At 39.4% G+C, this 24992-nt stretch overlaps 1 protein-coding gene across 1 annotated transcript; it reads left to right on the top strand.

Moving 5' to 3' along the window:
• The first annotated feature begins 540 nt into the window (after positions 1-540).
• Positions 541-3950, top strand: HOATZ (HOATZ cilia and flagella associated protein). Its single transcript, XM_087868034.1, has 4 exons — positions 541-771; positions 1378-1417; positions 1892-1962; positions 3909-3950. The coding sequence occupies exons 1-4, from the start codon at positions 541-543 to the stop codon at positions 3948-3950; spliced, it is 384 nt and encodes a 127-aa protein (XP_087724160.1).
• Positions 3951-24992: the final 21042 nt, after the last annotated feature.

The raw sequence follows: 24992 nt of genomic DNA, 5'->3' as shown, positions 1-24992 counted from the left end.
AATATGTGCAGCAAAAACTTTATACACAGATATTTCCCCGGTTCGGGGCTCTGGCTCCCATAGACTAGGGTGTTAGCTGCCCTATTGAATTCTTCAACCACACTATCCACGCAGGGCGAGCTGAGCTGTGGCAATCTGGTGTGGAAGGAGAGGTGGGTTGGGGTGGTAGGGCTAAGAATGAAAAGCTTTATTTAGATATATAGATACATTTGGGGGGAAGGAAGCTGGGAGGGGCGGTGGGTTGAAGGCTGACTGAGGTGGTGAGAGAGCTCAAGTACTGATCCTGACTCCCAACAGGACAAGAACCACCCCAAACCCGATGTTTGACTCTTCCTATCTCGACGCCAAGGCTTCGACCGGTCCCGAAGCCTGTGATACCGCAGAAGTGGGCTTCAGATAGCCCACAGGCACGCGCTGGAGCCCAGCCTCTCTCCGGGGAATCGAAGGGCTGCTGGAGGTGGTGGTGGCCAGCTCGACGGTTCTCCGCAGGGCGGGGCCGGGGGCAGAGTGAGGCAACGCAGAGAAGCGTCCTGAGCTGCCATGGAAACGGGGGCTGGCGGAAGGCTTCCCAGCCACAAGGAGTCGGTTGAAATTTGCCCCCAGGGATTACTGGTGTTCACCGGGACTTCGGCACAGGACGCCAACCTGGCCAAGCAGTTCTGGATCGCGGCCTCGATGTATCCTACTAACGAATCTCAGCTGGTGCTGTCCCGAGGTAGCAGTCAGCGCCTGCCGGTGGCCCGGCCCTCCAGGCGCGGTCCGCCCGGTGAGTAGCTGCCTCAGGCCGCCATCAACAGCCAACCTCTGCAAGACACCAGAGCCGCTCCCACAAGCAACCGCCCCATCTAGTTCTAAAATAAGAACCTTTCCTTTCAAAGGTCTAAACACCCTATACAAACGGGTTTTTTTGTTTTGTTTTGTTTTTAACTTCTCAGCAGTCCTTCCACCCGGAAAGCGTCAGTGGTGTATGTGTTACATCTAAAACCACATCGGAAAGTATCCCTGAGGTTACGGCATCTGTTGGGCTAAACAGTATAGAATAATCTGGGGGAAACGTTATACGTTGACTGAAAGGGTGTGAAGGGTGGTTGTTTACATATCCAAGTTCAAACATGAAAGCTTCGGAGAAAGTTGAAAGCAGAATCAATATTAGGAACCAAGTCCCCAGACCTGTAAAACCTTAGTAAGCCTGAGATATGGAAACTGTTATTATGCTATTTTTATAGGTGTAGAAAGCTTAAATATCTTCAATGCTGTGGTCTTTCCAATAATTTCTTCACTTCCCTTTTGTATATTTTCGAGAAATATAGAAAACTTAAATATCTTCAATGCTGTGGTCTTTCCAATAATTTCTTCACTTCCCTTTTGTATATTTTCGAGAAAATTTACTTCCAGCCTTTTAGCCTTGAGAAAAACAGTAAGTACCAAGTCTTCAGCATTTCAACATCCTGATTCCTAGATCCTTCAGAAAATAGGTAACAAGGAGACATCTTTACACTTTGGCATAACTTTGTGAATTGCATCCCAAAACCCTGTCTCAGAGACCATCCTACTTATCCAGAGGAGAATGTCTAAATTCCCTTAACACATTGAATAGAAATGTAGAAATTGGAAACTCTTTTACTGCAAATATGTTTTCTTGAGAGACCTTTTCTTGTCTCTGGACTCAGGCTTACTCTTCTTCTAAAGAGATTAGAGGTTCCCTTCAGCCATAGCTAACGAATTCAGTCTCCAATAACTTATGAATCGGTTTGTAAAGTTTCAGGACAGTCGGTATTTGTGTTTACCTTCCTACTCTGTTACCTTTTAACATTTATCCCAGTTTATATCAACATTATTATAAAATCATGTTAAAATTATTTCGGATTGAATTTGACCTTATTTCCTTTAGAGACTACAGGTGTCACTGCTGAAACCATAAAGATTCAGGAATCTGAGGAGAAAAAAAAGTATCTCCAAAAGGTAAGCCAATATTTCAGAAGGTCATCTGATTTTCATTAGAAATTCATTATTTTCTAAATAATCCCAGTTATTATTTTAAACACATATATGTAAAATTTTTCTACTTCTGGTACATCAGCTTGAGCAATTAGAGAAACTTTATTAGAATTTTAATTGAAAATTAAAAAATTCTATTAAATTTTGGCTATTCTCAGTCTCTGCAAAAGCCCAAGGATATACAGGAACAGGAGTGTCAGGGAAATGGGAGAAAACGAATTCACACACCTTACATCCAATAAAGCCCCCAACCATATACAATATTCTAAGAATGTTGTAGTAACTGGAAAAATCAAATAGAATTGACCAGCTAAATAAGTCAAAACTAAAAGATTGGAGGAATGAGTCTGTCATCTAGAACCATTTTGACTAAAGGTTGAAATTTAACAAATTAGCATAGTCAAAGCCACAGAACACATCTCTTTTTGGCAATGTCTCTTGTTTGCTTTTCATGACACGGGCACAGACATTAACTCTGCAATTAACACAATGATTTATAGGAACGTTTTGTTTGGTTAATGGATAAGTTCCATTCCCGTAACTGCTCTTGTACTATAAAAGCAAAGATAGAAGACTCACTTGGGCCTAATGTCTTTAATCATTGGATACTCTGGCAAACCCTGAACGACTGTCGGGAATTCTACACAGATCACAGAGTAATGCATTCGTGTTTGCTGATCACATTAATTCACTTTATAGACTATTGGTGATTCCTCCAAACAAATGAGGTGATTATAGTCAGCATTTTCTTCATTCTTGAGGATATTGGGCACTATGTATTTGTACTGGGACTTAATGGGTGGGATGGAGCCTAATTTTTAGTGAATTCAACTAAATCAACTTCCTCAGCACTTTTAAATTTCATTTTTGGAAGACATTAGAAATAAAAGACTAAAGACACACTATTGTCAATTCTCATCATGTTTTGTCAAACAGTTAAGATGATGTGAGTTACAAGTGGATGTTCTGCTAATGAGCTATTTATCAGTAGTCTTAGAACTGGCTTCCTTGCCTCGAGTTCTTCTATGTTAATTATTTAATTCTATAAATACTCATTGAGAAGTACCAAGCGTCAAGTACCATGCTAGATGCTGAGAATACAAAGGTAACGTGGTCCTTGATCGCAAGTTTAGAGTCTGGTGGGAGACAGCCAATTAAAGTCAAGAATTATGATACATCATTATGACAGACGCATATGCACACAATACTGCAGGAGCACATTGAAGAACATCAAAATGAAACTTAAGGAATCAAGAAATCTTCCCAAAGGAGCTGAGTTTCAAAGAACATATAGACTTGACTAGACAAAGACTATGCAAAGCCGTCCTCCACAGTGCACTAGTTTGCTTCCTAAAACCCAAGTCCAGTTATGCTTCTCTCCTTCTATATTAGGGTGCTAGGGCTGCAGTTACGAGATACCACGGCCTGGGTGGCATAAACAACAGAATTTTATCTTCTCCCAGTTCTGAAGGCTGAGAGTCTGAGATCAAGATGCCACCATAGTTGGTTTCTGATGAAACCTCTCTTCGTGGCCTGTGGATGGCCAGCTTCTCACTGGGTCCTCACATGGCACAGGGAGAGAACTCTGGTGTCTCTTCCTCTTCTTATAAGGACACTAATCTTATCATATTAAAACCCCACCTTTACGACCTCATTTAACCCTAATTACCCCCCTAAAAGCCCTATCTCAGAATACAGTTACACACAGAGTTGGGGCTTCAACATAGGAATGGCTGGGGCCATAATTCAACCTATCCACCTACCTTCATTTTTCCCTTGGCTCTCCATTTCTCCAGGATCAATTCCAAATCCTTCAGCACGGTATTTAAGTTTCTTTCCAATCTGCCCATAACCTGACTGACTCCTCCTACCACCTTTTTCCTTCCCCTGCACCCTTTCCCCTTCCCCAGTGCAGCCCACTCTGGACCATTGGTTCTCAACCACTAGGCTAGGGCACACTCTGGATCCTCCCCATATGTGCTATCGAAGCAGTGAGTGGATAAAATAGTTTTTGCTGAATCTAAATATACACATTATTCTGTGTTATCTGCCAAATTGTACATTAAGTCGAGTGGGTCCTGCAATGCAGTAAAGAAGAAGATTCTGTTTGTTGAGAGTAGAAGAAGCCCAACAAAACAGCAAGCCAGCAGGAAAGAAACAGAATGTCACTGAAGGTATGCCTTGTGAGTACATAGGAGAGCTTAGTCAGTACTGATAGTAGAATGCTGTTCAGACATGCCGTGGTACAAAAGGCAAGAGAATCCTGCAAGAACTGAGTGCTGCTACAGATATCCTCAGATATTATTGTCCTGTGATAGTCATAAGAGCCAATTTAGTTTGCGTGTACCATGTGCTATAAACTTACATATCTCAACTCATATTCTCCTTAAAATAGCCTCCTGATGATTCTCCCCATTTAAATCAAACCAGCCTAAATGATTTTCCAGTTCCCACAAGTGGCAAGTGGCAGAGCCAAGATTCAAAGCTCTATTCTAACTCCAAAGCCCATGAGACTCATCGTATTATAATGACTGCCGGCCATGGCACTATTCGGGTCTGCTGCCAGATAACCAAAAATATAAAACTGTAGTAGGAATAAAACAAGTATGAGAAACACTGTTCCCAGACCTGTGACACTATAAGCTCTTTCTTCAACCTGAAGAAATGCTTCAACCCGTACCTGAAATGCTCTTCCCCATTTGCCTTCAAGGCCCAGCTCAAATGCCAACTTCTCTGGGCCAGGAGAGGTGACCTAGAGACTAAGAGAATGAAGAGCTTCCTCCTGCGCGCTCCTCCAGCAAGTCCCCTCCATCTCTCTGGTCGCATTCGTGTCTGTCTCTGGTCTGTGTTACGGGCCGCTGTGCATGCTTCCGCCTTTCCTGCCAGATGACAGGCACCTTGGTGGAGTGGATTCAAAAACAAAGCAAGTCTGGAAGTCTGACTCTGCCACTTACTATTTGTATGACCTCGAACAACCTCTTTAACTCTGTGAGGCTCAGCTTCCTCAGATATAAAAGGAGGAATGTAAAAAAAAACTTGGCAGAGTTGATGTAAGTTACATGCAGCCACAGTTTGCCTTTAACAAAGGTAAATTCTCTTCTCCTCCATGAGGATGGAGATCATTTTTTTAATGCTTAAGCCCAGTGTCTTTCTGGTTATTGGAACTCAATATATATTTGTAGATTGAATAAATAAATGCATAATTGAATGAATTAATGAGCGAACATATGCTCTATACAATGATAATTCCATTTTGTTTTGCCTTTCCGACATGTATCCATCTGGCAAATTTTTCTAGGCTGATAATTTTTGCAAGAATACTCCCCAAAGCTAATCTGCTTGCAAGTCGGCTTGAGGAGCATGTTAGCACATCACTTCTCAGTTTTACTTTTATCTCATGGGTCTCTGTGTTGTGGGAGGAAATGTGACTCCCTGTAATTATGAAAACGTAGAGTCCATTTTTAGGTACTACTGTTTTTCTAGGTCTGTAGCACTCTACCTGCCCTGCTGCCCTCACCATTCTAGAATTTTCAATGGCAGAAAGTAAGTGGCGGTGGGAGGTTCTTTTTAGCTAATAGAAAATTTACAATGCTCTATTCAATTTCAGAGAATCTTCTACATATTTTAGACATACACATTGATAAGTAAATACCTCGTATGATTTTCATCTTAAAATGGGAAAAAGTATTTCCCATCAATTCTCCTAAAGGTTTTTCTTCTACTTTTTCTTAAAACTAATGAAAAATCTAAAAATTCCTTTTCCATATGTCTTAAAAGTACCTTCATAAAAACCTTTTTTCCCAATTGATACTGATTTTTTGGTTGTTGAACTTTTTTCCAACTGTAATGTTATCCTCCATTTTGGAATGTATTCCAGGTATACATTATAAATGCTTTTGGTTAGTGGACAAAATGCTATTAATCACAACTACTATTTCTTTGATGGATATCCATGGCAGAAAATCAAAAACAGTTGAGTCTGTCAAGATTAAATGGCTTACTCTGTCCATAAAGGAAACCTTATAGCACTATGCTAGACTATTATTCTTCCTTTGAGAGTTCTAAAGTAGTCTGAAAACATTATAATAAATGAATAGTCAGCTAATTTTTTGAAATCATAAAACTAATTTACTTTTTAGTTTTGCCACCTTTAAGAAAGCTCTTTAGGTGATTATCTCTTTATGAAAAGAATTATAAATAATTCATTTGCTGGGAGAAGGAAGAAGAGATCAGAGCAGTATTTTAAGGCATATATAGATGGCATATTGGAGACATCCATCTGGAATCAAAGTTCTGACATGAATGCATACAAACTAAAGATTTTTACAAGAAATTATGCAATCTACCAAACAACATCCCTGATATACTCTTTATTGGGAATGGGGTTTTAATCCATCCTATCACACAACCTGGGCAACCAAGACTGACTATAGTGTAAGTCTTCCTCAAAAGTGAGCTTGCTCTACAGCACTTCCATGACCCAGAAGAAGTCGTGCTATGAGAAGATTCTTAAAGGAGAATCTAAGAAGCTTTACAATACTTTTAGTTACTGATTTATGAAACAAAATGAAAGTGGAAAACTTTAATGTTATTCTCCATTATCCTACACATTCAAAGAAATAAGAGGGATACTCAGACTCATTATAAGTCAGTTTCATAGAGCCAAACCAAAGAGGTAGGAAATTTCCTCAGTGTCATTGCCAGGATGTTCAGATAAAAGAAAATCCTCTTTGGTGTCAAATTGATCAGAATTGGCTTCCCAGACAAACCTAGATTTTCTCAGTAACAGTGTTATCTCGCATTTTTTTTTTTTTAGTTTTGATATGGTCTTATGCAATATTAACAAAGTTCCTTTTCCTCCATAAAGTAAATACCATTAGGAGACGGTAGGTTTCTCCTTCACCAACAAAAGATAGTCATTTAAATTCCTGTTGTTCCTAATTTGTCAAAGAATTCAAGTGAAAGAATCATAAAAATAGAGTGTGCATTCACAGTAACAAGCAAATATTTGGTAGCAAATGATAATTAGATTATATAAATATGAATTACTCTTATGTTATCTATAGTACACTTTGTTTTCAAACATTATTCAAACTCAAGAAACATTTTCATTGGGGCGCCTGCGTGGCACAGCGGTTAAGCGTCTGCCTTCGGCTCAGGGCGTGATCCTGGCGTTGTGGGATCAAGCCCCACATCAGGCTCCTCTGCTGGGAGCCTGCTTCTTCCTCTCCCACTCCCCCTGCTTGTGTTCCCTCTCTCGCTAGCTGTCTCTATCTCTATCGAATAAATAAATAAAATCTTAAAAAAAAAAAGAAACATTTTCATTGATAGATGAGGTTCCCCTCTTAATCTTCTTTGTAACTTCTACAGTCCATGAAAACATACTTCGGGAAAGGGATCAAATAGATGAGATTTGGGATCATATAGGCGAATTCATTGCCCAAGACAGACCCAGCCCCAGAGTTGGACAAGTCCCCAAAGCATCTTTTTCTTTTTTTTTCCAGAGATTTATGCACTTTATGTTCTATATACATTCATCTTAAGAACAGAATAAAAACATTTTAAACCCTAAGATACAACTGGTCAAGAACCCATACTAATTATCTCCTTGTAAAACATGATTAAATGAAACCATTGAATGAAGAATGAAGCCCAAAAGGATTGTGTATGTTTTAAAATTAATGACAAAAAAAATAAATAAAAAATAAAATAAAATTAATGACAAGACAGTAGTGGAAATACGGTCCACAGGTCACAGAACAAAGTCATAGTCAATGAGCATTGTATGTTCTCCAAAGGAATTGATACCAAGAAAAGGCAACAGAGAAATGTAAGGTCATGGTGCAAAGGTTCAACAGCCTGTAAGAGAAATCTTGCCATGGAAATTAGAATACAATTGTGGAAAATAAGGCAGGACCACTATCCCAGAATATCTGGGCTACTAGGCAAAACAAGAAATTGAACAGCAGGGGACAAGATTATTTTCCATATACTAGAACTTTGATACAAGAGAGAGGTTTGGTTATAAAAAAGAAAGCCAAGTCCTAGAAGCATAAATCCTCCCCCCTAACAATGACATTGCTAAACAGTTGTGTTATTCCCTTACTGCCATTACCCAGAAAACTATTTTAAAGCCATTAATATACAAGATAAAAGTTGACCTGGGGTAATTTTTCTTGGCCAAGCCAAAAAAATGCTCAAAAATCAATTTGGCTCAGTTGATGAAGTGTCTGACTCTTGATTTCAGCTCAGGTCAGGATCTCAGGGTCGTGAGAGCAAGCCCTGCATCAGGCTCCACGCTGAACATGGAGCCTGCTTAGGATTCTCTCTCTCCCTCTCCCTCTGCCCTTCCCACTCATATGCTCGCTCACTCTCTTTCTCTCTCTCAAAAAAATAAATCGATCTACAGTTGACTCTATTAGATAAATAAAGGTGTATTTTCATTGTTACTGTAATTTGGTAATTTATTAGAAAAAATTTACCTGTTATTTAGGATAGTTTATCTAAACCTTGAAACTTTTATTATAAAGGATATATTTTTAGAGCACTGAATAACTAAAAACAGAAAAAAGATCGTTTTTAATGGTGGTTATAATATTTTATATATTATCTTTGCATTCTGTAGAGTTTATGACCATAAATGCTGCCTGTAGACATCATGTAAACACTTGGTTCAGGGACAGACACTAGCCTATAATATGAGGTTGAATTGGACTTTGTGTAGGTCTTACTCCATACAGGTAAGGCTCTACACTGAAATATAGGGTCATGCGGGGCCAAGCTGAATGTTTGCCCAAAGCAGCTGAAAACTCTGTAGCCTTAAAAGAGATGTAGGCAGGGTGCCTGGGTGGCTCAGTTGGTTAAGCATCTGCCTTCAGCTCAGGTCATGATCTCAGGGTCCTGGGATTGAGCCCCACGTCAGGCTCCCACTCCGCAGAGAGTCTGCTTCTCCCTCTCCCTCTGCCCCTCCCCCTGCTCATGCTCTCTGTCTCTGTCTCTCTCCTCTCTCACAAATAAATAAATAAAATCTCAAAAAAAAAAAAAAGAGAGATGTAGGCAAGTTCAGGCTTAAAGCTGAAGGGACAATGCTAAGGTCAGGCAAGAAGGGCCAAGCAAAGCCACATAGTAAAATAAATCATAAGGGAAAAGTTAGGAGAGTCTGATTTGGAAGAATTGGGCAAGATTTATTCAACGAATATTTATTGAGTACCTCTATGTACCTGGCACTAGAGTCCAATGGTGGAGTCAACATGTTTTAAAGATACAAACTCTATCCTTATTTGAAACTTGCCGTCTAGTCAGGGAGAGAGAGATTTGTGAAAGAATTATATGTGATGTTAGGACAACATTTAATAGGGCAGTATTGATCCAATGAAGGGAACAGGAAGGATTTCTGTTGAAGGAGGAGTGGGCATTAATTAGGCCAGAAGCAGGAGTGGAGGGAGCAATGGGAGAGCATTCCAGACAGCAGAGGCAGCGTGGCAGAGATCCTATGCTTCAAAAGCCATAGGGCCTTTCAGAAGCTGAATGGCCAGCGAGGTAATGCAAAGGGTAGGCCATGGTAAGAACAGTAAGAAGCCGCTGAAGGGTTTTACATTGGGGGTCGATAATATTGGATTTATTTGGAAAGGTCAGGAGACTATAAGATGGAGAATGGTTTCCACTAAGAGATGTATGACGGAGCGAAGAATGGTTTGAAAGCAGCCAGAGCGGAAGGGGGCAAACCAGAGAGCAGACCATCGCAGTCATCCAGCTGGGGGGCGATGATAAGCTTGGGTTAGGAAAAAGTGGATTAGAGAATTAGGAAGTAAAATAACTAAGGCTTAAACTCTATATCGGATATGAAAGGTGAGGCCGAGCAAGCTATCAAAGATAACCCCTAGTTCTCTGGATTGCACAACAGGTCCCACCGTCTGACACAAGGGACACTGGATAAAGGTCAGGTGTTGCATTGGTGTTAGGGGTTTGGTTTTGTTTTGTTTTGTTTTGTTTTGTTTTGTTTTGTTCTGTTGGAAAGCAGAGGGTTAAAAACTCAGCTGGGACTTAACATTTGGGGTGCCTTGGAGATGAGCTGGTGGAGCTGTCAGATAGGCGTGAAACCCTCGGGGAAGTAGGGCCAGAATGAGGTTTGGGAGTCCCCCACCCCCTCCTTCTTACAGCCTAATGGGCAAGACAGGAAAGACACACCTGAAAAGAGGAGGTCAGTGCTATTAACCCATTAGGTTATCTGTATGCATTGATATGATGAAAACCTTAAGGACTCAGTAGTTATTTGTTTGTGGAAGATAAGCCTTGGTAATTAGACTGAATCATCAATAATATATCATTCAATCGTATATACTCTATTGAATTTTAAAATGTAATGTTCATTTTATGCTATTTTTCTCAACATTAAAATTCAAAACTCACTTATTGCTTTTTTAAAAATAAGTGCCTTTTAAAGCAACATTAATCAGTTTAAAATCACTTTCACTTTCATGCACTTATTTTGTGCAAATGTTTTAAAACCCGAGCTATACTCTTCAGGTAATTATTGTTGGTTTCTATTAAAATATGTGTACAGAACTAAGAAAAAATATGTAGCAGAACCAAGAAAAATATATTTTTTTATTCTTCACAAGGGATAAGTTAATATTTTATTGAAATCTACATTTAAGAAAAATTGTATTGACTCCCCCTTATGTAATGACGGATATGTTTTTCTCATTTTAGTAAGCTGTCATTTTTAAATGAAAATTATATATATCAGAGCTGGGCCTTGAGCCAGGATCAATCTTTCCAGGAGGTATGGAAAGGTGCTTAGATATGCATCTTTTTCCTGCCAGTCAGCATTCTCTCTCTAGTCAATAATCCTCTGGCATCCTCCATCCTCTCTCATAGATTGCTGTTGCTAGGTTTACCTCTGAAAACTCATGCTGGAGAAAGCCTTTTCACTGGTTATTCAGGCTATCTTTTAAGGTATATAGTAGATCATTTGAAATCCAACGGTTCTGTATCTTACTATACTATATGGAAATTGTGGAATCTACATAGCAGATTTCAATTAATAGGCACGGGGAATGGCAGTAAAGTTATAGAGGAAATTCATCATTGAAGCGTTATCAAAATCAGCAAGCCGGCAGGTACATACTGCCTTTTGGAATCAAGCCCAGATGTGAGACTTTTTATTGATGATGCATAATTTTACCTAAAGCCAATGATAATTCTCACCTTCCTCAAGTTGGCACGTGTAATGTGGAAGAGAAATGGAACCTGCTGAGGACTACATCTGTCGACTAAGAACTGAAATTCCCTAGTGCTCCTATTGGACTCCTAATCATAGGCATAGAATTAAAAATTAAATTTAGGAGCCTCAAGAAAAAAAAATCAGATAACGTTCTTAACCTCTGTTAAACCATAGAGCCTTGGCTCTGCCTAGATAATATTCTAAATTTGGAACGTAATTCTCATTTAATAGTTAACTTCTCATCAAAAAATTCTATCATATATTTAATTTATACTAAATAAGATCTTAGAAAGCTCAAAAAAAAAAGAGAGAGAAGCCTCATCAGTTTAAAAGTACTACTATTGGGGCACCTGGGTGGCCTAGTTGGTTAAGTGTCCGACTCTTGGTCTCAGCTCAGGTCTTGATCTCAGGGTCATAATTTCAAGCCCCGCATTGGGCTCCGTGCTGAACATGGAGCCTACTTGAAAAAAAAAATACTACTATAATTCAACTATTCTTTACCGTTTAACACACTTTTGGCAAAATGCTACATGATACCAAAAAACAAACAAACTTTGATCAAAACTGACCTCAAGCTCCCCACTCTGTGTATTCGCATAATATCATTTTCTACTAGAATATAATATTTTCTGAGAGTTGACTATACTTGTCTTATTCACCATGGCTAATCCTAATTATTAATTCTTCATTTTCAAAATGAAGATTAAATGAAGAAACCACCTGTCACTCTGTGTGTGTGTATGTGTGTGTGTGTGTGTGTGTGTAAGTGTTCCAAATCTCAAGGATGTGTTTGAAGGGGTCTAGCAAAAGAAGCATGGGATATGGAGTCAAACCAACAGTATTGGGAATGAGTCTGAATCCTTGGTCCTGCCAGTTAAGTGACCTGAGAAAAGTGGTTAATTTTTATGTGGTTGAGCTCTTTCCATCTGTAAAGCAGTGATAATAATAACACCCACTTCACTGTGTCATGAGGATTAAATGAGTAATCCCTCACACAGGGCCTGTTACCCAGCAGTTACTCAATGAAAGTTTGTTTTATCTTCTCTGCTCCCTTTTGGTTTTCTTTTAACCCATAATGGAAAGATAAAATTGTAGCGGGTATAAAATAAGCTTTAGTATTAAATGAAATGCTTTGATAAAGGAGTAAAATGATGATAATATAGATTATGAAATGATGTAGACACAAAAGGTACAATCCCCCAGATTTCCACATCCTGATTGAAAGACACAATCACGATTGGCTTGTCCATAGTGTTAAGGAGATTTCATAGTATTTCCCCATAATCCTATTTTTATTTATCACCTGCAAAAATAAAAAAAATAAAAATTTAATAAAAATAAAAATTAAAAAATATATATACATCTATATATATAGATATATATATCACTGAAAATATATTTTGAAATTTCAACTATGGAAGAAAAATGCATGGGCAGAGTTAGGTAACCCTTCAGGTAAATAAAAGGTACTTAAATTTATCGTAATGCCACTCTCTGTGCAAGTCATGATGAAGGTCTGGATCAGTAGTTCCCAACCAAAACCCTATCAGAAATCAACTGGGAAAGGACTATTTTCAACTATACAGACCGTTTGCAACAGTTCCTAGAAACCAAGACAAAGACTCTAGTACAGAAACCAAGGCTCTATCAGAGGTGGTGAACAGCAACAGCGATTAGACCCAGTTCAGCCCGAGGCAAACCCAACCGATGAGCTACATGGTGGCTAAAATGAGAGTCACCATTAAAATTAAAATAACAAATACGACCCTAAACTGAATAAGTAGCATAGGTTTGGTTTCCTTGTTTATTTTTTTGTGTTTTAGATGGATGAGCCTGTTATTTCTTGAGTTAGTTTGCTAAGTTATTTTTCCCTAGAATATTGTCCATTTCATCTATATTTCCAAATGTATTGCATAAAGGATTCAGTGTTTTTTAATCATCTTTTTAATCTCTGTTGTAGCTCTAGTTATTACTCCTTTTCATTTCTAATTATTTGTATTTCTTCTTAATAATTATGCCAAATGATTATCTATTTTAATAGTCTTCAAAAAACCAATACTCAGCTTTATTATTCTCCATCATATTTTTGGCTTCTGTGGTACTAGTTACTGATTTTTATTAATTCTTCCTTCAATATTGGATTTTATTGTCCTTCTACCTTCCTTCTCTTTTTAGCTTGTTTCTTAATTTTCCATTTTATCTCTTTTCTAAGGTATTTACAGCTATAAATATCCCTCAAAATACTGTTTTAGCTGCATCTCACAAGCCATATAGTATTTTCATTATTATTCCATTTTTAAGTATTTCTAAATTTCTACTTTGATTTCTAATTTGCCCCAAGAATTATTCAGAAGTATGCTTTTTAATTTCCAAATGTATGAAGTCTTCTTAAGACATTTGGTTTCTTATTTCTAAATTATATTGCAATCAGAAACATAGTTCCTGTTTTCTACTAAACCAAGTTTAAACAGAGTCACCTTTATGTCAATATCCTCAGTATGATGCCATCCAACTATCCTACCCTTTATATTCCTGTTCCCCAAAACACACATCTTGTCCCAGGCAAGCCAGGCTTGTCATCATCTTTAAGCATCTTTCTGCTCATTCCTATCTCCATGTCTCCATTTATTTTTAACTAGACTGCTATCTTCTTTCCATCGCTGAGCACACTTTTTGTGTTATGAGCATTAAGTTAGCCCGCTGCTTTTCTAGCTGCCTTTCTCCCTTTGGTGCATGAGTTTAAATCCTTAGATTGCTTATTTTGGAGGTCCTTTAATGTTCTTCTGAAATTTCTACAGGTTTTAAAATTATAAACTTATATTAGGCACGCCTGGGTGGCTCAGTTGTTGAGCGTCTGCCTTCGGCTCAGGGCGTGATCCCAGAGTCCTGGGATCGAGCCCCACATCAGGCTCCTCCGCTGGGAGCCTGCTCTTCTGCTCCCACTCCCCCTGCCTGTGTTCTCTCTCTCGCTGGCTGTCTCTCTCTCCATCAAATTAATAAATAAAATCTTAAAAAAAATAAAATAAAATTATAAACTTATATTAAGATTTAGTTGCAGCAGTGGATGTGTTTAAATATTTTTATGTGCTTTTTTTCATTTTCTGATATTTGTGCCACCACCATATATTGCATTTATAGTCAATGGAAAGAATTCATATTTCTATGTGAATTAATATATTTCCTCCAGTATTTTTTAGTCTATTTTCTTCGTGTTTATTTTCCTTTCAGACCATCTGTTCCTCTCATTATGTAATAATAATATTTTGAGAACTAACTACATAGCACATACACTATAAGTCCTTTACTCCCATTCTTATTTAATCCTCAGAACAACTCTGAGAAGTACCATAATTGCCCCTGTTTAATACATGAAGAAGCTGAGGTTGAAACATGTAAGTGACTTTTTCAAAGTTACATAGCTAAAATATAGTAAAGACAGTTTGAATCTGGGTCCATCTGACAATGAACCAAGGTGCTTCCATACTTTTCTACCATGCTAGTTCCAAGAATGTCTAGATTCTCTGAGCATTGGGATGGTTGCCAGGTGATTAGGCGAAGAATGGGTTTTGAAATCAATACTCTTCTAAGATAGTCTTAGGATTAAATTCAGTAGTTCAGCTTATACTGTGGTAGTCAAGAGAAAATTTCTTTTGGTAATGTAGATAAGTAATCAGAGGAATAGACACATATGCTATTTCTGATTAATGTTTCACTCAAAAAATTTCAGTCATAAGCCAAAGAAGAAATGGAGTTTTCGTTTAAGAACCAGGTCTTGTGAAGAAAGACTTTCTTTTAAAGTCTAGTGTTTTTTAAGAGTTTCTTTAATATCTGAAGATTACCTATGGAGAACGTCTATAATACACTGGAGAATTCGTGGACAGAGGAATTTGCATTGCATAATCAAGGGCAAATAATCTCTTGGGCATCCCTCCTTGTCTCCCCCTTTCTTCCACCCAGCTCTCTTCACCAGCTCACCTGTAGGCCAGAGGTGGAGTCATGTATCCTCCACACCTGTCCACAGAGGGTGGGCAATCTGTCCTTCTCTTCTTTTTTTTCCCCACTCATCCCCATTTTGAAAGCATTGGAAGAAACATTTCCTCTGATAATAATAACAGCTACCATTTTTAACTATTTACTGTATGCCATGCACTATGTAAGCAGTTTTTGCATGATGTCCAGTTTCCACAACAACCTTCCTTAGAAATGAGAAAGCCAAGGCTCAGAAAGTGGCTCTCTGATTTCCTCTGGATCATAAACCTCTAACCTGTGGGTTAGTGATTACAGTTAGAGGGAAGAAAGGAGGAACCAGGAGGGATAGTGAAGGTATTATTTGCCATTAATCATACAGCAGAATTGAGATTCAAACCCAGATGTTTAGCAACCCAAGTCATTTGGCTCTGAAAAGCCAAAAAGAGAGAACTAAGCAATTTAATTCTTGATGTGACACTAAAATCATTAACCATCAATGAGATATTAAATGTATATATTATCATATCCTAATTTCCTGGAATCAATTTTTATTCCACAATATATTTTTCCAAGAATAGTATATAAATAATATTAATTAAATATATAAATATATAAGAAAATATTATGTTAAAATATTATAAATTCTGATCTCCCTATATTATTTTAAGAATTAATAAATTTAATGACTAAAATGCCTTATAAATATAATATTCCACTAATGAACACAACCAAAATGCTGCAATTAGAAATGATTATTTTTTTAAAGGTTTATTTATTTATTTGTCAGAGAGAGAGAGAGAGGACAAGCAGGGAGAGCAGCAGAGGGAGAGAAAGAAGCAGACTCAATGCAGGACTTGATCCCAGGACCCTGAGATCATGATCTGAGCCGAAGGCAGACGCTTCACCCACGGAGCCACCCAGGTGCCCCTAGAAATGATTATTCTTTTGTTGTTATAAAGTTACAAGTAAATTATTTATCCCTACTAATAGGGTAAATTGTAAGGATTTTCTCTTACCGCTGAATTTATCTGTTATCAAGGCAGAGACTTTATTAGAATAGTTGGCAGTGTTTTTGTTCTGATGACACTGTTGCTTACAGTAGTTTTCTTATTCATTCCCAGAAAACATGTCCAGGAAGCAGAAATCAAATCATATTTGAAAGCTTTGTTTCTCGTGCATTATATTATAAAACTGATTTGGTACTAAAATCCATTATAATAAAAAAGGACCTGAAATCAAAAGAAAAAAATGCATTTGTTTTTTACCATAAAATCTGTTTGAGTAATTTTTTACCAAGAAAGGAAGGGCAGGGGAGGAGATGAGAACTGTTCCTTCCCCCACCCTTAAAAACAAATTCTATAATGGGAGGCTGTGGTCAGGTGGCACAGGCCGTGAGAACTCACTCTACACCATGAAGCGGGTGCCCCAGCGCTGGCCAAACTCCGGACTCTGTGACTGGTGTGACTGTCCTACCGTGAACATGCATGTGGCCTGGACCAATCATAGAATAAACACCTCTCTCTTTTTAAGACAAATGAATTTTTAATTTTACTATTATTTTAGATCTCATAACTACATACATGTCTATTTGTATATGAGAAGCATTATGACAGTCTAACCTGCCTATGGCTACCCAGTAGTTAACACACAAAATAATCACGTAGTTTTGTTCATGAGGATTTTAAGAACTATCCATTGTTTAATTTCACTTTCTTAAACGTTTTTCTTTTTCTTTCTTTCTTTTTTTTTTTTTTTTGCTTAGGCTAATAGTTGTGTATTAGTGCAATGATTTCATTCAGACATTATGACTCGATCAATTCAGTTCCACAAAAATTCATTGAATATCATCTGCAAGGCACTGCTGAGCTCTGAGGAAGGATAAGATGAATAGACTGAAAGAGTCATGTTAGCAGCTATGAGATAAAACAAGGACAGTAAGATCAATACCTTAATAAAGGTATCAAGTGCTATGTAATCCCAGCACGGGAGCAGTAATTCCAGCTGAGTACGTGCAGAATGGAAAAGCCGGAAAAGAACCCGACCTTGAATACCTACACTGAAAACATCCCAAGTCCTTATCTACAGACAGTATTTTATTCAGTCCCTCGCAAGTACACAGGTATTATGAAATTTAGCTTCGTGTTTACAAGTACCCCAGATTCGTTTTCTTTCAATGACTGTGGCATATGAGGCCTAAAGCTCAAGTAAAAGTAGAAATCCTGTCCCAACATAAAAACGGCATAGGCTTATAAAGGCAAGATTCATACGGCATGAACAAAATGAGGCGAAGCCGAGGCACAGGTGTACCTGCCCCAGGTGCTGATCGCTCGGCCCTGCTCGGGCTCCTCCGCCCCAGTGTCTCTGTGGACGCCCGAGGTTCGTAGCTTCCCCTGCGGGGCTCTGGGCTGAGGGCTCCTCCCGAGGAACCACTCAGCCATGCAGCAGCCTCCAGCGCCTTGTGCACCCTGTCTCCGCTGCCTCAGAAGCTTTCATCCCCATCCTGGCTCTACTGCCATCTGGGGACTACGGCTTGGAGGAACAAGTGTGTCTCCTCTGGGCCAACTTTGAGTCTCCCCGTAGATACATACACACCCTAGTCCGAATTAAGGGTCTCTTTTCAGGCCTCTGATCGCACCCTATACGAACCACATCGTAGCATATTTGCAACTCTTCTCTGTAATGACCTTGCAGGCGGAACTGCGTTGTTCAGCCCCTAGCACGGTAATGGTACATCACAGGTGCTCTTTATGGATTGAAATGTGTCTCCCTTTAAAAAAGATACATTGAAGTCCTAAACCCCAGTTCCTCAGGATGTGACCTTATTTGGAAATAGAGTCGCTGTCGATGGAATTAGGTAAGTTATTACTGGAGTAGGGAGGGTATCCTAATAAGACAGCCACCAGACGGCAGAGACTCAGGGAGAAAGCCATGTGCCTACACAGGCAGGCGAGTTTGGAGTGACAGTTGCCAGCAAGGAGCGACACAGATTGCCAGCCACACCAGAGGCTAGGCGGAGGCAAGGGAGAATTCCTTGTCACGGTCCAATTGGCCCTGCCGACACCTTGACTTTGGACTTCTAGTGACCAGAATCTTGAGGCAATAAATACCTGGTGTTTTAAGCTGGCCAGTTTATGGTGCTTTGTCACATAAAAGCCCTAGGAAAACAGGGCCGTGCTCAACAAATTTGAATGGGTGGGTGACTTTGAATTTTTACCTATGACAAGTCTGCATCTATTCTGTTATTTCTTGCCTCTAGCCCTGATCTAAACAGAGTTTCTTTCATTTTATTTGGCAACTTGAAGGTACAAATTTTATTTGTCTGATTCTCAGGTCTTTCTTTTGTTCTCAAATAGCTGCAGGTGCGATTTTCTACCTGGATGTCTCCGAAACGGAACATAACTAGGTTTTATGAAAGAATTTTTGTATCTATATTTGCCCCTTTTTTATAGTCTGTATCTTGATAAATCTTCATGCCTACACTAAATTCGTTGTTACACTTAGAAAAATTTCCCTGAGAGTCTGCATGTCTCAAAATTAAAGGCAGAGGAGACATGAGAGACTGAGACTCCATTTGTAAGCTATAAGAGTCTTGTCGTGGGCTTAGGTTGTGGCATGCTGTATGAGTTTGCTGGTCTCAACTATTCAATGGCAACTGAGTGGGGTGGACAGTAGCTGGGGCTTTGTGGTCAAACAGAGCTGGGATCAACCACAGTTCTGCCACCTAATGGCCTGGAAGTTTTTCGACCTTCGTTTCCTCCTTTGTAAAATGGGGTAATAGTAATGTCACTGCTGAGTTATTATAAGAAAATAGTGGCATAAGGTACATAAAGTTCTCAGCATAATTCATGTAAAGTCTTAATAAAAGTTATTATTAGATTATTAGATGGGCACCAAAAAACACCCTTCCATTAGTATCAAAATCACATCATTTTGTAAAGTAGCGTCCTCTGAAACGGACTGCATTACAAACGGAAAGTATGAATCTATCATGGAAAACGCGTTTTTAAAAATCGTACCAAATAATTCCAGAAGGAAAATGCAAAAAAATCTACCCTTTACAGACAAAAGCATTATTATTGAGTCAAAAAACTCACCCACTTTTTTTTCCCCTTTAAACAGGCTAAAAAGAGGGATGAGATTCTCCAACTTTTAAGAAAACAAAGAGAAGAAAGGATCTCGGTAAGACTGATAGGCGCTCAGGTCAATCTATCTGGGGAGAGGGGACTATGGCAAATTCTCAGAGGTTTTATGGATTGTCCCTATAAATCTAAACACTCATAGTCCAGAGCCTTCGATCTCCTGGTGTGGGGGCAGGATATAGACACCAGGCAGTTTGGTCATCCTTGAGGCATCAGAGTTCTCCGGAGTGTGCAGCTCTGCTGGGACAGAAATGAGGTGGCGGTGTCAGCAGGCTGTCGTCGTCCCGTGTGGGAAAGCTGTGGGGTACTCACACAGGCTACTACAGTGCTCCTCTTTGTTTTACAATGATTGATCCTGCTTAGGGCATACAAAAGCAAATGCTAAATGAAGAGAAACATAATAAAAATAGTAAAACAAATCATAGCACCCTATAAATGTACAGGTGTACAAACACCTGCTCTCCTGTGAACCCCAAATACCCTTCATCTGGAATATTTCTAAGCCCGGTGTCTCCAGATTTAAGAAGCTAGTCTGTATAAACTCTGTGATAATTCGACCTTAGGTTTTTTTTCAAGTAAGGAAATGTCAGTCAGTGCAAGAAGTAAAAATTGTCCTTTCTGAGTTCCATTTTGTTTTGTTTTTAGAAAGAACTGGTTTCCCTTCCTTATAAGCCAAAGGCCAAAGTACACAAAACAAAGTAAGTTTACTTCTGCCAAATATGTTCTAACCTTTCTAGTTCCCCCCATAGAAAAGCACTTTTTTTTCGTACTCCCTCTGCCTCTTACCCTCAAATCTTCTAAAACCCCACGCACTGTATTTACAGATTTCTTGCCTTGAATAAAACTTCTCCTCATCTACATTGAAGACTGTGTACCCACTTGCATATCTGTGCAGTAGGCCAGCGTAAAATGGTCAAACGTGACAGCAGATCAAGCCTGAATCTTTGTACACACTCCCTTCCCCTCCTTCCCCATTCTGGGCTACGTATTCACCTGCCAACATGGCCTCTCAGCTCCACTCTGTCCTCCTCACACCTCGCTCCCTTATCTGTAGCACTCAGCAGGTCTTTTAGATTACCGGCTCCCATACCATCAAAAGCATCCCTAAGGTTGCTAAACTTCGGTTCATGTAGCAAGGGCTGTAGCCTCACAGTGAGGGGTTAATAGTCTTATTCCTGGAATAATGTTAGAGCAGGAAGGAGGCACTTGGTCCCGAAGAGTTTTAAGGAAACCACTTATACCAGTTAATCATTCAAGAAGCCCTAAGAAAAAGAATCTCTCCATTTTTCATATTATGACTGAAAACCAATGTGGCTAACTCAACATTAAATTGATAAATATATATGTTTGCATGCTGTATTCAGGAAAGAACACTTCGTAAGAGAATTTAGATTCTTATCTCTCTGGTATTGAGGCTGACTCCCTTTAATGTTATCAAAGTAATACTCTTAAAAAATAAGTATATCCACAGTAATTTTTAAAAGTTTTAAAAGAAATGAAAAGATCACTTAATCACCTGGCTGTGTTGTCTACATAACACTCACCAGTTTAATTTCTTGCTTTTTAGTCAGATGATTTGAATCAGCTTCTAAGGGTAGAGCAAAACTAGTCAATGGAAAGATGCGTTTATCTGATTCAAATAATGGCTGAAGACTGGTACTTACATAGCATCAGCGATGAGTCCGGGTGCCTTAGGTTTCTGGGCGTATTTTTATAGGAATGCTCAGAACATTCCTGGTATCACCCCTGTTGATTCACCTAAGAGTAAAACATTATTTCACAGCTTGAATGGATAATTCCTTCCGTGTTTGCCTAATTCCTTTGTATTCACTGTGCCCACTTTCCCTCCTCTGCCCTGAAGCCTTAGATTTCATTCCATTTCACTGGGACATCTTCCTTCTCTGAGTTACCATCTGTACCGTTCTTTCAGCAAATAACCATACACTACTATGCAACCACATTTTATGATTACTCAACTCATTAACTCTTACATTACTTAACTCTTCATGTATTTTTCTGAGAGAGAGAGCAAGAGAGCGCACAAGTGGGGGGGGGCAGCGAAGGAGAGAGAGAATCTTAAGCAGGCTCCATGCTCAGCACATAGCCCAACACGGGGCTCAATCTCACCACCCTGAGATCATGGCCTGAGCTGAAATCAAGACTCAGGCACTTAACCCACTGAGCCACCCAGGCGCCCCTCATGTATTTTTGACTTGTCCATCAACTATATTGCAAGCTCAATGAGAAACTGGGTCATCCAAAATGCCTAGCACACTGACTACCTGTAGGAATTCAGAAAATATTGGTAACAAAAATTTTAGTTCATAAAGTCATGTAGTTCAGTATTAGCTAATTTAGAAGGTGATGCTTTTATACTGTACGTTATAAACATTTTTTAATTTTTGAAATATTTTAGATACAATTGTAAAATACTTTTGTCCTCTTTTTCCTCCCTCCATCATTTCTTGTTTTCCCAACACCCCCTGCACACAGGAATACACACCTTTACCATCCTCCTCCAACAGATCTTCTTAGAATAATCCAGGTCCCCTTTTGTCAGAAAGAACTAGAAATAGAAAGGGTGTTTGCAGTAAGGTTTTAGTATCAATATGTTTATTGTCCACCACAGGAATACTTGCATTTTAGAAGAGGTCTGATTGGAAGGAAAGAAGGACCAATTGTTAATCCAAAGAAATCAATTATCAGTGATAATCAGAAGTGTGTCTCTCGGGTGAGCAAAATATATTTAGGGTAGGCGGTCTTTTCCCAAACCCTTCAAATCACTTCACAGCATAATGACCATTCCTCCCAGTTGTAAGTTTATACTTGGTTGCAAAATCTAATGCGTAGTCAGAATCCAAGACAGTAAATCTTTACTAGGGAAACTTTCAGAAGTTGTCTCCGTGCTGCATGGTGTTCACAACTACAGAATTCTGTGTCTTTAAACTGATTCATCTTACTGCCGACAGGAAAGTGATATCAGAGTCAGATAAGGAAGACCAAGAGGAGGTCAAAGCCTTGGACTAATGTGATCGACACATGGAAGAGGATGGCTCACTTAGATCTTGACTTTTGAAACGACCTTCTCTCATGTCAAGATCATTGGGATCACTTTGTTAAAACAAAGAAATAAAAGTTAAATATGCAGACTTCTAGGAATATTAGCAGTTATTGAACACTTGTGTCTACTTTACTTGGTGGATACTACTGTATTTGACGCCACACAATCATCACTCTCATCTAACACTTCTCAGACGTCTCTTTATCTTGTTTTCATTGGAAGGGTATGTCCAGAACTGCTACATTTGATCTATATCATGAATATCAGATAAACAAGAAACAGGGGCTTTATATGCCCCAACTCGAGACCACTAGTAAAAAATCCTGAAAATGGTAAAGTCTTCTTGCTGTAAAAAAAAAAAAAAAAAAAATTATATATATATATATATATAATCCATTTTCCAAAATTTGGTTTATTCAGTTTCTGGAACATGTCTGAAGTCAGAAATTAATGACTTCCTGTTCTGTAAAAAAGCTGGCTTAACATTCCTATATCTTACACACATGTGCACGATCCCATTGCCAACCTCCCTAATTTTCAAAGGTCATTCCCTTTGGTATATATTGGAAAAGAGAAGGTTAAGCATTTGTCCCTTCTGTGCTGTGTAACTGACAGGCTTACTCAGGGTTGTATGCTCTACTCCAGTGCTCTACTGAAGCTCCCAGCTCCACTGAGGACCACCGTTCACTTGGCTCTTGGCTCTTGGCCCCCACCTGCCACTCCTGGACATAACCCCCATCGGATGCAGCTCCCACCCACAGCACCCACAGAGGAGCGGATGACCCACTAGTCCAAACTTATCACATGGACAAACCAAATTGCAAGGGAGGCTGGAAAACAGTCTTTAAATGGAAGATCATCTGCCCAGTTAACATTCAGGACTCTCACTAAAAGAAGTGGAAAATGGATATTGGTGGATGACTAGTAGTTTCAGCCACAGCACCATTTGGAAGGTAGGCCTGGAAAAGGGAAATTTACAAAATTAGAAATTGGCAGTCTCGTGTCAGCACTGTGAAGCATAACAGGCACGCTATCAGGGTGATATATTTGTCTGCCAGACAGATATCTCTCTCTTGTAGAGATGGATAGAACAAGCTATCAAAGCTTTAACTTTCAAACCCTATAACCAAGCCCTTTTGTTCTGACTCCATGCTCACTGGGAAATCTCTTGCCCAGAGATAGGATGTGTGCTCAACAGATTAACGCAAACCTCGGTTTGCTTGATGATATTTCTCAATGTATAAATACATTAGTCTCTTAAATTGGGTTTGGGCTTGTCAAACTAAGGATGGGAACCTGGACCAACATAATTTTACCAAGAAAAATTTGACGACGTAAGCCACCCAGGCTTCCCCAGTGGAAACCTCTCTGTGTTACCAGGTATAACGGCTAGTATTGCTGCAACGATCTGACAAAGTGATCTAAAGCGTCTGTTATTGCTCGCCCAGCTGCAGGTTAGCTGGGGGGTTGGCGATCTGGGCTTGGCCAGGCGGCTCTGCTTCAAGCTACAGCACTTAGGGCAAGTCTGCTTCTCACTATATGTCTGTCGATTGACTGAGGCAGCTCTGCTCCGTGCGTCCTCATCTTTGGGATGTACGTGGTCCAGTGGGATAGCTGAGCTATGTTCCGCTCAGACAGTGGCAGAGAAGCAGAAGAACAGGCAAGCGCATGTGAGGCCTTTTCCATTGTAGGCTCAGAAACCTCCGACTTACTCTGTTGGCCAAACAAGTCACATAGTCTAATACAGAGACGAGTTAGGGAAATATACTTAGTCCCTTTAGTAAGGAGAATTGCAAGGTCACACGGTAAAGGGAGTGGATGTCGGACCTGGGCAGGATTGGAGTTGCTATTGTCGTCTAGCACATTAGGTTGACCACGTACCTTAACAAAGGCAATGTGGACCAAGGGCCAAGGTATCAAAGGGAGAACTCAGGGCACAATTTAATTATTTGGGCCAAGGTAACAGCTTTCCTAAGTTGTAATAGGTGTTATAATATTGGAAATACATCCTTTTCAATTGACATTAAGTAACCAGCTATCTGCACCCTTACATGTCTGTTTGCCCCATCAAACCTTCACAAAACTCTTAAGGTAACACCAAGAGTTAATTGAAACTTAGAATAGCCAAAGGCCACCTCGACTTTAAGTGAAGAAAAGCAGAATATCAGATGCCAATTCAAGCGCTTCCCTCACCATGGCAGTCCTCTCTTTGTTTTGAGAACCAGGAGTTTCTAGAAAGAATGCGTGTTGGATATGAGATATGCTATTTCAGACGTAAAGACGGGCTGTAAATCAGCGTGCCATAAAGGTCAGTCCTCATCCTGCTGATGCTGCTTTTTTTCTGCGGTAACAGGGCTTCCCTATATCATCAGTCGAAACTGAAATAGATTCCCCCGCCCCAGGCTATATGCATTCAGTGTTCTTTCTCTAAAATTGCAGTGGTTCAAGCTGAGACCAAAGCCCAGGAAGTCTGTGGTCAAAACAGTTTCTTCAGTGATTCACAGCAGTGTGGTATGGGGGAAAAGGCAAGGAAATCAGACCCACCTTCTGCCACTTAGTACTTCAGGTTTTGGACAGGAGACTCGCTTTATTATTTGAA

Source organism: Ursus americanus, chromosome 16, assembly GCF_024610735.1.
Source record: "Ursus americanus isolate L20-20 chromosome 16, mUrsAme1.1.p, whole genome shotgun sequence".
NCBI classification, from domain to species: domain Eukaryota; kingdom Metazoa; phylum Chordata; class Mammalia; order Carnivora; family Ursidae; genus Ursus; species Ursus americanus.
This window is presented reverse-complemented; position numbering and strand designations above follow the sequence as displayed.

Bases quoted from the DNA above. Each gene is read 5' to 3' on its own strand.
- HOATZ (XM_087868034.1), top strand. From the start codon at position 541: ATGGAAACGGGGGCTGGCGGAAGGCTTCCCAGCCACAAGGAGTCGGTT. The intron at 1,418-1,891 runs GTAAGTACCAAG...TATTTCCTTTAG, and splicing joins TTTTAGCCTTGAGAAAAACA to AGACTACAGGTGTCACTGCT. The intron at 1,963-3,908 runs GTAAGCCAATAT...CCCCTTCCCCAG, and splicing joins AAAAAAAGTATCTCCAAAAG to TGCAGCCCACTCTGGACCAT.